This window comes from Rhinoderma darwinii, chromosome 10 (assembly GCF_050947455.1).
Source record: "Rhinoderma darwinii isolate aRhiDar2 chromosome 10, aRhiDar2.hap1, whole genome shotgun sequence".
Lineage (NCBI taxonomy): Eukaryota > Metazoa > Chordata > Amphibia > Anura > Rhinodermatidae > Rhinoderma > Rhinoderma darwinii.
The window spans coordinates 82,880,528-82,896,004 of NC_134696.1; the positions used below are offsets into that span (position 1 = coordinate 82,880,528).

General features: G+C 42.4%; 1 protein-coding gene across 3 annotated transcripts in view; it reads right to left on the minus strand.

Annotated features, from left to right (window-relative positions):
- Positions 1-15,477, minus strand: part of SLC37A4 (solute carrier family 37 member 4) — a 37,484-nt gene that overhangs the window by 12,318 nt on the left and 9,689 nt on the right. For 2 of the 3 annotated variants that reach the window (XM_075840125.1, XM_075840127.1), the window contains exons 2-5: positions 10,921-11,378; positions 5,466-5,698; positions 3,068-3,311; positions 60-221 (exon numbers count right to left, since the gene is read on the minus strand). In XM_075840125.1, coding sequence (XP_075696240.1) covers positions 60-221; positions 3,068-3,311; positions 5,466-5,698; positions 10,921-11,074 — 793 coding nt within the window. In that variant the 5' untranslated portion in view covers positions 11,075-11,378. Of the gene's footprint in view, positions 1-59; positions 222-3,067; positions 3,312-5,465; positions 5,699-10,920; positions 11,379-13,624; positions 13,661-15,477 lie in introns of all 3 variants that reach the window. The other variant, XM_075840126.1, reaches the window with a different exon arrangement.

Genomic DNA, 15,477 nt, shown 5'->3' on the forward strand with positions numbered 1-15,477 from the left:
AAAACAAAGCCTAATGTTAAATACATCATACAGAAACATATCAGCAATACGTCACTAACCTATCAAAGCAGACTGCCCTTTGTCCTGAATCAGAAAGAGCTGCCCCCAATCTGTACAGCACGTCTTCACTCCAAATACCACCAAGTACCCAGAGCACAGCAACCACAGGTAAGGAGAAAGCAGGAACTCCTTCAGAGTAGTCTCATCTGCAGATTTGGAACCTGGTATAAAACAGCAGCAGAGGGGACAGGTTAATGAATGCAACATACAGAGAAAACAACAGGCGACGGTGACAGATTTCTCAATACAGGTCATATTTCACGATACACATTCTCACTATGCATTCCTAGAAGACGCTCAATGTCAGTCTCATGAATGCATAGTGAAAGGATAACAAAAAAGTTTAATACAATTTATCTCAAAAAGTGGTAAGCAGGGAAAACAAAAACATAACGACCCGTATAATAAAAGTTAAATTGTTGACTGCAAGAAAACAACCAGTCATGAGAGTTGATCAATAATCTACATGTACTGAAAAATCATTCCATCAAAAAATATGACTTGTCCCCCAAAAAACAAGACCACATACGACTACATTGATGCAAAAAATTTAATGTTTTGGATGTTAAAATGCAGAAACCTAAAAACTATTTTTTTCCATGAAATGTGCTATTATTGTGCAAAAGTAGTAAAACTTAAAAAAAACTGTACATATCTGGTATCACCGTAATCATACTGAGCTAAAGAATAAAGATAATACATTATTTATGCCACACGGTCAAGGGCATATATTTAAAGGTAACCGGTCTCATTGAAAATGTGGGCAGCATGTCATAGAGCGGGAGAGATGAGCAGATTGATATATATTTTGTGGGAAGAGATTCAGTATAACTTGTCATTTATTCATTAAAAACCTCTGCTCATTTTGGGCTTGGGAGTCCAGTGGGCGGTCCTACTCAGTGATTGACCGTTATCTCTCTATTCACTCATACAATGAAGGCTGTCAATCCGAGTAGCACCTCCCACTGGACTCCTGCCCACAGATTACATTGCATTTTCAATGTGACAGGTGCCGCAAAAAAACAATAGCAAAATTTCAGTTTTTTCCATCCCCTCGGAAAAAAAAGTTTCGAAAAGATAATAAGTTATATGTAACTCAAAATGGTGCCAATGAAAACTACCACTCATTTAGCAAAAAAAAACAAGTCCCCATACAACTACTTATAGTTGTATAAACTCCTAATGCATTATAGTAATGGGCTAGGCAATGTCCCAAAAAGACACCCTCCCTCTCTTAGTGCAAAAGCAACTCCATAATTGATATATATGCAGAGAAAAAGCGGAGTACAAAGCTATATATATATATATATATAATAAAATTTGTTTATATATATATATATATATATATATATATATATATATAATCACAAAAAGACATTTAAAAAGGTACATGATGGATGGAAAGACTCTAGTATTACATGGTATAACAGGGAAGCAGACTATCCATGTAGTTGTAGCAGTAAAGTAATGCACTGAAATCCTTACAATGAGGATATATGGGAAGGGTGGTATATCAACCTATAAGTGGCTGACCCCTCAAGAAAAAGCACATCAAATTATGGACACATTGGTACTGGGAAGAGTTAGGGAAAGCCTGGATGTCAAAGAGAACCTTACCCATGTCAGTGATATGGTAGCCTAGATGCCGTGTTTAGAACCCCAACGCGCGTTTCGCGATGTGTGCTTCCTCAGGGGGTACGTGGACAGAAAAATAAAAAAAGCTGTATCTCTTTGAGTAGTAGGTTGAAACCACTTAAAAAAATATATATTTGATTGGTCCTCAAAGGGGTTATCAGGGCATGGGGCGGTTTTTCATACTGATGACCTATCCATAGGATAGGTCGCCAGTATGTGATCGCTGGGGGTCCGACACCCAAACCCCGCACTGATCAGCTGTAACGGCTGCCTCAAGGCACAAGAAGTTATTAAGTTGTCGGTGCCGGAAGCAGATGGCTCTGATGCTTCAGTATGGCAGCTCTGCTCTTATTTAAGTGAATAGGAGCAGAGCTGTAGTAAGCCAGCAGGGCCGCTATCCTGTGTACAGAGCCATCTCAAGAGGCAGCTGGAACAGCTGATTGGTTCGGGGTCTGGGTGTCGAACCCCCACCGATCGTATACTGATGACCTAGCATGTGGGTAGGTCATCAGTATGAAAAACCGCCTCCTGCCGGGACAACCCCTTTAAGGCCCAAATATATGTTTTTATATTTTCTGTAAACATCTTTTTTTTTTGAACATTAATTTTTATAGTTAAAAAATATTTTTTGTGATCTTATTAATTGTAATGATCTTATTTATTGTAATTGTTTCTTCCATCCAGAGGCTGACAGACCTATTATTAGGCCCTGTTCACACTGAGCTTTTTGCCGCGGAAACCGCTGCAAAAAACATCCGAAATTGCCTCCTATTGATTTCAATGGGTGGTGGAGGCGGTTTTTTCCCGCAAGCAAAAATAAACCGCTCACGGGCAAAAGAAGCAACATTGAAATCAATGAGAGATGGAAATAAACGCGTGATTTTTGCCCCGTTTTTCGTCAAAAAACGCTCATGGTTATTCCCTCCGTCTGTAGAAGAAATAGGAAAAAAAAAAAGCCTAAAAAAAACCCCCGCATCACAAAAGCGTATGGTGCAAAACCACTTGAAAAAAAAGGAGCTGATTTATAAAGGCAGAATTTACTGCCTGCAAAAAACTCAGTGTGAACAGGGCCTTAGATTTCAGGAGTCTAAGCCAGGACCGTCCAATCTCCTGCAGGCACGCTTTTTTGTCACCTGTCCTGCGACCTGCAGGAATAGTCAGTCGCTGAATAATCCTCTCCGCTGATCTGATAATGAAAGTCAGTGTTGAAGAGAACGTGAAATGTGGGGCTTTGGCAATATTTTCATGAACACTAATGGGGGGGGGGGGCTGTGTGCTGCATATATTCAGGGCTCATACATTTTACCTGATACATTTTATTTACTATAAAAAAACATTCTGTTTGCCTGCAGAATAAATAAGATGTTTTCACCTTTCTTCCCTTTCTTGGTCCCTAGATCAATGTTCTTCAGCCCCACATCGGATGGTTCATTCTTGATGAGTATAAGGCATAGGACAGAGGCTCCGACGCAAATGAGACCAGAGAAGGACAGAGTACTGCGCCAACTGTAACTAGCTGCTACAAGAGTTGCGATAATAGGACCAAGACTGCCGGCGAGGTTCATACTGCACGACAGCACTGCCCACCATGTGCCAAACTGTGAGGGCTCGAACCACTGAAAAGAAGAAGAACAAGTGCAAAGATCATCTACAAATGGAAAATAAGACAAAGGCAGACACGTACAAAAATCTTTTTCTGTAACCATAAACATATATGAAGACTAAATTTACCACTAATTAGGTGCTACTTTGAAAAACCGCCACCTACCACTAAAACTAAGGGGCTGCGGCGCTTCACTGTGCATTACAGTCTCATTGAAGTGAATGGGAGATTTCTTACAACAGATTCATTAAAGATCTAAAGATCTGAGTCAGAAGACAAAGGGGTAAGTCATGGACCCTTATTAAAGCGACTGATGGGTGTCATAAACATACCGATAACATCCTCTGACATGTTAGGCCCTGTTCACATCACGTTTGCCTTCCGTTTGGTCTTTCCGTTCATCTGTTCTGTCAGAGGAACAGATGAATGGAAAGACAAACGGAAACTATCGCTTCCGTTTGCCTTTCCATTGATTTCAATGGTATTTTTGCTCTTTCAGATGGATCTGAAACAGAACGGACGCAAACTGAAACCAACTGAAAGGACAAAAATACCATTGAAATCAATGGTAAAGCAAACGGAAGCGATAGTTTCCGTTTGCCTTTCTGTTCCTCTGACAGAACAGAAAGAACAAACTGAAGGCAAACATGATGTGAACTGGGCCTAACATGTCAGAAGATATTAAAAGGATGACCTTTATTAAAGCATAGCTTCACCTTCGAACATCACTCACTACAATGTTCCACACGGTCTCTGGAAGTAACATCAGCACAAGAAACGTGCATCAGGAGCTTAATGAAATGGGTTTCCATGGCCGAGCAGCTGCACACAAGCCCAGGATCACAATGCACAATGCCAAGTGTCGGCTGGAGTGGTGTAAAGCCGCCGCCACTGGACTCTGGAGCAGTGGAGTGATGAATCACGCTGATCTATCTTGCAATCTGATGGACGAATCTGGGTTTGGTGGATTCCAGAACGCTACCTACAAGAAAGCATAGTGCCTACTGTAAAATTTGGGTGAGGAGGGATATTGGTCTGGGGCTGTATTTCAGGCCTAGGCCCCTTATTTCCAGTAAAGGATAATTTTAATACTTCAGCATACAAAAAAGACATGTATGCGTCTAACTTTGTGGGAACAGTTTGAGGAAGACCCTTTTCTGCTCAACTGTGCCCTAGTGCACAAAGCAACGTCCATAAAGAAATGATTTGATGAGTTTGGTATGGATTCACAGAGCTCTGACCTCCACTCCATCAACACCCTTGGGATGAATTAGAACGTCGATTGTGTGCCAGGACCCTCTCCTCCAACATCAATATCTGATCTCACAAATACTCTTTTGGCTGAATGGGCAAAAATTCCCCCAGACACGCTCCAAAATCTTGTAGAAAGTCTTCCACGATGAGTAACGGCTGTTATAGCTGCAAAAGGGGGCTCAACTAATATTAACACCCATGGTTTTGGAATGGGATGTCCAACAAGCTCATATTAGGTGTGATATCAGGTGTCCACATACTTTTGGCCAGTTAGTGTATTTCACCAGACTCCACAGTAAACGTGCATGCTAAGCAGAGCATGCGTGTTTATTTTAACATTTAGAGGGGAATAAGAACTTATCTCCCATGGGACAAAGGATTGGGCATGTTGAAATCCAATATGCTCGATCCCTCTTTCCCTCGACATCTGCTGTTGGGGGAGGATCAGGAGACCCCCATACACATAAGACTGTCGACCAATCCCCACAAAATCAGCGGGTTTGGGTGACTTATCTTATGTATATAGCTTTAGCAACTGTGGAAACTTGCCTCGTCTTAGTTTGCCTGACAGTCACCTCTGCTATTGAAGATCTGTATTTGCTCTTCGATTGTCTCCAGCAAATACATCTCCGTAATTGGCAAAATGCAGATAAGAAAAATTTTAACCAGTTCATTCATCTCTAGTTGATGTATATAAGAATACACTGGAAAGATTTCATTTTTAGGCCGGAGGTACACTGTAATTTAAGGGATCTGTTCCCTCTGTTTCATGTACTGCTTGTAGTTGGGAAAATGGATACTGCTCAAACATAAGTCTTAGTAAGTGAATGACAATATTCTAAAAAAAACGCAGTTATAAAAAAGTTTTTCCACATAGCCAGCAAATAGTACTATAGAGGCAAGTCACACTTACCTTCCGAAGAACCTTCCCGCATGGCGGCCAGCCAAGTCCTTGTGCAAGACCATTAAAGAACCAGAGGATGGCAAAAATGGTCACGCTGGAACTCCAGGAAAACAGGACATTTACCAAACCCACTAAACAGAGTCCCGTTGAGAAGAGCCATCGAGCACTCATTTGATCAGACAGAACCCCGCTGATGAACTTGCTTATGGCATAGGCTGCGGACTGGCTGCTGGTGATAAGACCTGTGGACAACATATTGTTTGTTTGTTACTTATTTATTGATCTAGCTATACAATGTGACGTGTTAGATTTGCTTCAGTACAGAACGTAAATAGGCCCAGAATTATTACAATCTTGAGAACCACCCTGTCCATATAGGCGCAGGACCCGGACAGTAGATGTGAAATACTTTGGCGAGCATATCATGTATAAGTTGTAGTTCATTAATCTGGAAAGTACTATTTGTTATTGTATTAAAATTGGACTAAAATACCATATCCAAAGAGTAGTCATAAATGGCTTATATGGTTTTAAATTATGTACACCGAGGACCTGTGTAAGGCCGGATTTACACGAGCGTGTGCGTTTTTGCGCACGCAAAAAACGCGTCGTTTTGCATGCGCAAAAGGCACTTAACAGCCGCCATCATTATGACACTCTGTCTGGATGCTTGTAAACAGAAAAGCACGTGGTACTTTTCTGTTTGCAAACATACTTTTGACTGCTGTTGCGCGAATCACGCACGTCCCTTGGAAGTGCTTCCATGTGGTGCGCATGATTTTCACGCACCCATTGACTTCAATGGGTGCGTGATGTGCGAAAACCGCAGAAATATAGGACATGTCGTGAGTTTTACGCAGCGGACTCACGCTGCGCAAAAATCACTGACAGTCTGCACGGCCCCATAGACCAGCATAGGTCCGTGCGACACGCGTGAAAATCGCGCGCGTTGCACGGACGTATTACACGTTCGTCTAAATAAGCCCTTAGGGCCATTACAGTTTAACAGGTTTATAAATGATGCAGAAGTTGATCTCCATGCACTTGAGGGCTATAGATTTTTAAAATTAAATAAGTATCAAATTGTAAAAAAAAAAGCTTAATGTTGATAAATGGACAAAAAATTTTTTATGCAATTTATACCCTGAATGAGTCCGCAATGCAAAAGGATTTAGGTGTGATCATTGATAAATAGTAGCAGGTAATGTCAATCAGCTGCCTCCAAAGCTAACAAGACAGTCTTGTGTCTCGCTTCGGGAGAGCGGAAGGCAATATTTTTCTACTTTGCCCTATGGTGCAGCTGCATCTCGAATATGCAGTTTTAATTTGGGAACCCTTTTCCGAAAAAAATTATTTTTGAAATGGAGACGGAGCTACCATCAGGGGAGTCCAGGTAAGCCCGGACTATGAACATTTCTCTATATGGCACCCTAGAGATTTCTGACGGAGGCCCTGACTGGAGCTATAATGAGAAAGGCAAATAAATGAATGGGGTTTGGAAGATCTCAAACGTTGTCAATATTAAATGTATTCGCTTTAATTGCTTTATCTAAATTTGTTAATAACCCCTTCAAAACTTCTGTGATAACATCTTCTATTTGTGGAAGTGAACACAATGTAATTTCTTATAGTCGAAAGAAAAGAAATTTAAAAAGGGGTTGTACTTTTTATACTTTTATAAACTTTCTGATTAACGGGTTATAAAAGTTTGTGGGTTCGATCTCTGGGCCTGAAGTCTTCGTTCTCGGACAGAAAAAAGGATAAGCATGTGCTGTCCCTTTCCTTAGAGATGAATGGGAGCATCAGAAACAGCCAGACATGCTCATTCTGCAGCTTCCGACAGCTTCATTCAGTGACTGGAAGCGAGGGAAATTGATCTGGCTATTTCCGACACTCCCAGTTCCCTCTATAAAAAGGAGACAGACTTTAGGCCCAGAAGTCACACGTTGTAATGGTTAAACTCAATAAACACTTGTTTTTTCAACCCTGAGGTCTCATTTAGACGAACGTAGATTACGTCCGTGTGACGGCCGTTAAAACAACGGACGTATGTATTTCAATGGTGCCGTTCAAATGGCCCTTGTTTCAATGGACCGTGTGAAGGGTCTGTTGAAAAATAGAACGTCCTATTTTCTTCAGATTTCACGGATCCCACCATAGACTCAAGTCTATGGGGGTCCGTGAAAACGGAACCCACACGGGGACAGCGCGGACGTGAAAAATGGCCGTTTTTCACATCCGAGTACACCCACACTTGTCTGAATAAGCCTAGGTTCACAACGTGCGTTTTTGTTGCATTTTTAACATGCCCTTTTTTTTCGTTTTGGTTGATGAGAGACATTGGAGTTTATCTATGAAAACCGAAAACCAAAAACCATGTTAAAAACGCAAAAAGAACGCACAGTGTGAAGCCAGCTTTATTGCGCGAAGACGTTAGTAAATATAGTGATCAGTCTGATGAAATCTCCAGGCAACGTCTTCAGGCTTCAGTTCATACATGGCACAAACTAACAGAGAAAGCTTTGTGGAAAAGTAGCTGAATAGAAATTCCAAATGCCACTTGGTTTCCTATGCATGAAATATTTAACTATATAAGGCTTCGTTCACATCTGCATCAGAGTTCCGTTCTGACGTTCCGTCTGAGCTTTCTGTCAGAACGGAACCCTGACTGAAACCATAGGTTTCCGTTTGCATTACCATTGATTTTAATGGTGACAGATCCGGTGTAAATGGTTTCCGTTTGTCTCCGTTGTGTAAGGGTTCAGTCGTTTTGACGGAATCAATACCGTAGTAGACTACGCTATTCATTTAGTCAAAACGACGGAAACCTTGTACAACGGAGACAACTGGAAACCATTTGCACCGGATCCGTCACCATTAAAATCAATGGTAATGCAAACCGAAACCTATGGCTTCAGTTTGTTTCAGTCAGGGATCCGTTCTGACGGGAAGCTCCGATGGAACGCCAGAACGGAGCCCTGACGCAGATGTGAACGAAGCCTACGCTGTTGGGTGCAGAAAAGTCTCAGTAAGTAAAGAAATGAGCAGAAGTCATGTAGAAATGTAAAGGCCCTTTTACACGGGCCAACGATCAGTTAAATGAGTGCTCCTATGAACGCTCCTTCCCGAATATTGTCTTGTGTAAACTGAGCAAAGATGAGCCGATAAACGAGTAAACGCTTGTTCGCCGGCTGATCGTATCTTTTAGGTGAACCAAAAAATGGTCGCTGGTCTGCAGCACGTCTCCCGGTTTGAATGGGGAGATGTGCTGCCGACATGATGCAAATGCATGGGCACTAACGATTGTAGTAACGATGGCTCGTCCCCATACAGAACGGATCATATACAGAACTGATCACAGCTCTTGTGAGTGGAGAAAACCATTGCTGATCAATGTCCTGGATCGTCAATCAGCATTCGTTGTTACGGCCGGTATAGGGCCGTCTAATAGGATTGTTACACTATTTGCCTCCTAATATCGAACCACTGGTGTATAAGTGGAACTTGGCAGCAGTGTGACCACATACTTTAGTAGTTTTTAGTTAATATTTTGGAATCCAAGTTAGTAAAAATTGTGCATGTATAAGTACAATAATTCTATAATGTTTGGATGTTACGATTTCCTCCTCTCTATCACAAATACATTCCACACCAAAATACTGTTACCCAGCTAATGACAGCCCTGAGGAGGGAAATTGCACACTGGCATGTAAGATGAGATATTTCATTTACTTCAGGGATGGACAAATGACTCTAGACATTAAGTAAGGCTGGGTTCATATATATCACCTGTGTTTTATGCTGGAGCCGGGCACATCTGATGACATTTTTGTGCACTGGTCCGGCATGAATAGCCTGACAGAAAAATGCTGCATGCAGCGTTTTTCTGTCTGTATAGAGAAAAGTCTGGCATCATAATCAGAAAGCCATAGGAAAGCATGCGATCAGTTCTGGATCTAGTTTCCTGATGGCGTTTCTGTATCATGCCGGAGGGGAGAAAAAACTGGATTGCTGGACAGTGTGTGGAGAGGGATTTACAACACTCCAGAGGCTGGGTTTGATTATTTTTGTATTCAGGCATTGGAAATTTCCATAGATATCAATATAAAACAACCCCAAAAGTAAAGTATGTGCAGTCAATTTACAGGTACATTGGCTACCTGGAAATGGATTATTTTTGGATCCAGGCAATGAAAATTTCCATAGATAACAATATAAAACAAACTCAAAAGTAAAGTATGAGCAGTCAATTTACAGGCACATTACGCTATTCCTTCCTTCAAAAAAATAAATAAAAATAAAAAAGGTATACCGACGTATACCAGCTCGACACTCTTTTGGTTTCCATCGGGATAATGGAGCCTTATGGACACTTTTATCTTGTACGTCGGAAGCTTTCCCGACGTACAAGATGAAATGTAGTGCCTTATCGTGATGTGAATGGGGCTTAAAACGTGCAGTATACGTCTTTTACTGGATACCTCGGTATGGAATAGCGCAGTCGACTACGCTAAAAAGAAGGTGTACAAAGTATACCATCCTGACGGATGCCAAGAGGACACTCTTTTTTTGGCATCCATTTGGTGAATGGGGGCCTATGGATATGTTCGGTGTGAATAGGCCCTTATATTGGCTGTGCATTTGGGACCTTTTCCTGTAAGGTACTCATATAGATCCCGAATATCTTTGTGTGCATCAGCAATTACACTGCGTTATTTTTGGCTGATCAATGGCAATTTCTTGTACTTGCTCCAAATTCACATACGTCCATGCTCCACTCCATGTCTGTGAATTTGGAGCACGTCCGTTTTCTCAGGAATAAGGAGGGAAGCAGCGAAACAACAATAAACGTGCCTTGATTCTCCCTGTGATTAGAAAGGTCTGTGGTCCTAGAAAAGCTTCATCTTCACGGAGAAGACTGGGGTTGCACGCTGTTGCGGAATGACAAAGACTATGTGACTAGAACTGAACTAAATGTTGTCAAATAGGTCAACGGTTTCTAGTCAAATAAGCACTTAAATGAGAATCAACACAAACTTCCTCTTCAACAGAATTCTAGTCTAATAGTAACATTACAATAACATTTACACATCCCTGACAGACTATTGTGGTGCAAAGTACTACTACTCTGTTCTGATTACTGACCCTATGGATGGAATGGAAGGAGTAACAAGCAAATAATCACTCTCCCTCTTCCCTACGCCCAGCCCTTTCTCCTTCATTTGGAAATTTTGCTATTAAAACTCATGTAATAGAAATATATCACAAATGGCTGTCATTTTTATGCCCTGATGACTGGGAAAAAGTTGCGTAAAAGTGGAGCTTCACTTTCCGCTTACTAAGAGGACTATGTGACTGTTGTGTTAAGGGTGATCCTCTACACTCTGATAAACACCGGGCACTTACATAAATCTATGAACATGGTATGGTATAGAGATAGGTCGTAAAAGCAAAGGCCACTCACCCAAATCGTCCTTGTCCAGTTTAATTTCCTGCATTATAGATGGCATGACAAAAGAGAATGTCTTACGATTGAAGTAATATAGGGTGTAGCCCACAAACATGGCACCGAAGATGACCGTCCTGTAGTAGCCATATCCCTGTTCTTGTGCACCCATCTTGCCTTGTGTCCAAAAGGTGGTCTTAAGAGAGAAAACTACGGCTTCATTTAAAGATGGCAGAGCAAGCAGAGTTGCAGCAGGACTGTATTTATATAGATCAGCACAGCTCACATATGCCAAATGGATTCCCAGTGAGGAAACAAGCCGCAGAACGAGCCTTCACGGTGGTAAATCGAGACAGTCAGTTAGAGGAGGGGAAAGGATCTGCCAATCTCTTGGTTCTGCTGAGCTGTGAGTTTGTTCCCTGTCCTCTTTCAGGTTATGGCCAATGATTAACCCGGAGGTGTCACACACACGTTACCTGCGGGGACAGGAAGCAAGGAGATCGTGTACGGAGACATGCAGAGGGAATGTAAAAGAAAACTTTACAATAGCAAATAACAAGTTCTCAGATATGTTAACACTTCCAGGAAAACAGTTATTGAATAAAGGGCAGAGGACAAATACATCACCCACTTTATCGGCAAACAAGAACACATACAAACTCACAGTAATAAAATAGTGCACCTCTCACTCAATCTCCATTCATAAAAGTAACAACAACTGCGGAGAGAACTGGATAAGGGCAACGGGCATGTTCAATTTGTGTAGCGGCAATGTTAAAATGCACTGGGTATTTGGAAAGCGAAAAAACAAAAAAGAGACGACAGAGAATTTTTTGCCTTTTCGGATACAATAGTTGCTATAACAGAACAGCAATGAAATAGACGAAAAAAATAAACAAACAAGTTCATTCCTCCTAAAATATTTATATTCTTTTGTGTTTTTGTTTAGGACTTTTGCAATAAGAATTTGTCCTCCTGCGCGAGACAGAAATGCTGCAGAATTTCTGTGCGGCCATTCCGCAATATATTACAGTAGCAGCAAAGTGGATGAGATTTGAACAAATTTCATCCACACGCTGCAGAAAAAAACGCAGAAAACACATGCAGAAATTGAGCTGCGGTGCGGATTCTCAATCTGCCGCATGTGAATTTATCTTGCGTAAATGCTGCAGAACTTAGCCTTGTAAATTCCAGATGGCAATTCCGCAGCATTTCTGTCCCCTAAGGAATTTTGAGGCAGATTTTTATTCTGCCTGCAAAGTAGTCGGCGTGAACAGGACCCAAGAGTAAACCGTGTTGTAAAAGCTGAAAGGGAATAATCTGAAAAAGGCCAAATTCCAGAAGGCGTTTTTATATCTATGGGCAGATACACGTTATGTACACACAGGTGAGAAAATAGCAAAACAAAATTTACAAGATTTGAACTCTGACCATTGACAAGGTTCACATGGACAGGCCAAACCAGATCTGCAGCTAAGAAGTATAAGGGCCTGTTCAGATCTGTGTTTGAGGCTCCGTTAGAGGTCTTCGCCACAGAACCGGCCTAAAATACCCGAAGCAATAATGCAGGATGATGTCCAACCAAGGGAGGGGGCCCTCTCCCTCCAAGAGCCCCACAACAGCGGCATGATCTGTCTCTATGGTATGTAGGCCCGGAGAATACCTTTAGGGTATATGCACACGCGGCACATTTGTTGCAGAACTTTCTTGACTGTCCCATTTATCTCAATAGGGCTGGCAGAAATCCATGCACACGCTGCCGAAAAACCCCATTTAGATGTATGAAATGGATTTTCAATCACAGAAATTTCTGCTACAAATCTGCCGAATATGAATTCACCCTTAAAATCATGCACACAAAGCGGAAATTTGTTCTGTGGGACAGGCCAGCAAATCTATGAGTGTAAAATGCAGATCTTCCCCTTTGTAATACGCAAGGCTGAAATCATAGGCAATAATTCGGAAAAGATCTGTTGCAGAATAGTGCGTGCTTCAGATTTGAAAATCTGCTACGTGCCTTTCAATCCACGCAGGTGTTTTTATGTAGCATGTGAATGTGGCTCTACAAAATAGTTTCTTGGGGACTTACTCACACAGCACGGCGTGATCTAGCGAGATCACGCTGTGCTGTCATTCACAGAAACTTTACCGAAGTGTCGGGAGTGTGAATTAGACATCGCGTCCTGGCTGGAGGTGAGGTCTATTCACTCTCAAGAATCTTCAGTAAAGTTAATGTGGGAGTATGTGACAGTACAGCGTGATCTCGCGAGATCACGCTGTGTTGCGAGTACTGCAAAAAAATGAATGGAGAGGTGTATGACGCTGATTGGTCAGTGTCATACACTTCTCTTCACAACGCCCAGTTGGTAAAAAAGTAAAAACACGCCCAGTTGTCTAATAAGAAAGTAATTAGCATAAATCTAAAATTGTGCATAACTTGCTCAAAATTGATCGTTTTTCAAAATAATAAACACTGTGGTTATCTACATTACAGCGCCGATCAGATTATGTAGGAGATAGGGCACTTATAATGTGGTGACAGAGCCTCTTTAAAATACGAGGGTCATTCTCTACAGAAATATAGTGACCTCAACAAGCCAGGAAGCGTTATGTAATGTAGTGTGTTCAGATGGAAACCACCATGATGATCTGATTGGTTGCTGTAGGTTTGGCACAAGCCCATTACATCCGGCATTCATTCAGACATTACAGAGTGCACTACCTGCTCGGTTACTTCTTCTGTGGCCTCTTTTGCAAGCTGGGGGAGAGAACACAACACATGAACTGGCTAAATATAAAACATGCTGAACTGTGCGGCTCTAGGGGCTGGCACATTGCCCTTCTCAAATAGCCAAAGGGCAAAAGTGAGAGGCGCTTGGGATAGTTAACTCTTTCCACTTAGAGGACACTGCATTATACTAGATTTTGCAACATGCTATAAAATGGCAATGTAACCATTTTATAACTACATTAGAATAACCAGAGGTCAAAGCTATACGAATCAGATTCGTTTTCAAAAAGACATAAACCATTTTGTTTGCAGTTTTCTAGATCTTTGACTGCGCGTTACATTGGGGTCGCCACTTTGCACGCACAGAGAACCGCCCCTATAGCAGCTGACGTACCACAAAGCCCAGCAGTATTTATTCTCCCGATTTTTTGCCACGTATTGGAGTAGTGGCAACCATAATCTTCTTGTTATTGTGGCTCTTAATAAATTTGTTGCATCCTGCGCTGTTGCCACAAACTGAAATCGACACCAGCTATGAGCTGGTGTAGATTTTCTCTATAATTGACGCCAATTTTTCAAAAAATGTGGGCAGGTCTTAGAGGGAGAAGTGGGACCACCCACAGCCTGACGGATTTACTATAATTTATGCCAGAAATTGACGTTCATTATAGCGGACATCTAACCCAGCTCACAGCAGACGTAGATTTCAGTTTGTTGTTCGCAGACAGCCGAAGGTGCCTCAAAATGAAGAGTCGTGCGCCTCTTAATAAATGTGTCACATCTTACTCCAGCGACCTTTAGTTTAGGAAGGGAGTGCAGACTTTCAAGTTTTAACGTGGTTTGACACTGGCACATTTCTGCCGGTAAATGAGCGCTGATCGACAATAAAGCACATCATTCAGCACTCGTTTAGCTCCATTTACATGGATCAATAATTGTGCTGTATGGGGACAAGCAAGACCATTCGTCCCTATAAAGTTTGCATCACTGACGGCAGCACCTCCTGTTTACACGTGAAGATATGCTGCCAACAGCGATGATTTTTAATGCCGAAAACAGATGCGATCAGCCTACAATTGGGCATTGGCTTGTTTTTTAGCTGATCACTGGGCCCTTTTACATGGGTCGATCAACGGGAATGAGTGTTTTGTTCAACCGGTGTAAAAGGGCCTTAAGAAAATCTGGTCGGTCAAGAGATCTTGGGGATGAGAACTATAGAGGCTGCGTGAGGTTTCCTTTACACAGACTCATCTACACAGTTTAGGCTTTGTTCCAGGGGTATAGCTAGGGGGGGGGGGCAGGCGGGGGATGTGCCCCAGGCGCAACTAAGAGGGTAGGTGGGGGTGGCGCCAGGGCCGCACCGTCCATGAAGGCTGCCTGCTGCCTCTAAGGGGGCGGCGGCGCCATTGAAACCAGCTCCTGACACCCCCTCCTGCACTATAGGCGATGAATGGCCCAGTACGTTCTGTGCCCGACCATTCAGCGCTTTTCAACGACGCAATAACGTGATCGCGGCTCTTGCGTCGTTCAACCCCAGCAGACCTGCTCAGAAGTCAGCAGGTCTGCAGCGCCACCGGACAGCACGGGAACGGGATTAAGGTGAGGGGCTATATGTGGGGCACTATTTCCAGAGGGGGCTATATGTGGGCACTACATAGACCACACAGACCAAAATTAAGGTATTTGGCAGATCGAAATCCGGCGCCATTTTCATGTGGACCGGAAGCTGCTGCCGGACAGTAAGATGACGACTTCCGGCCGCGGCTTCCAGCCATATGTTCAAGGAAGTGAAGGCGCAAGGAATGGGAGCGGAGGCGGCAGGAGCAGGTAAGTTATGTTTGTGT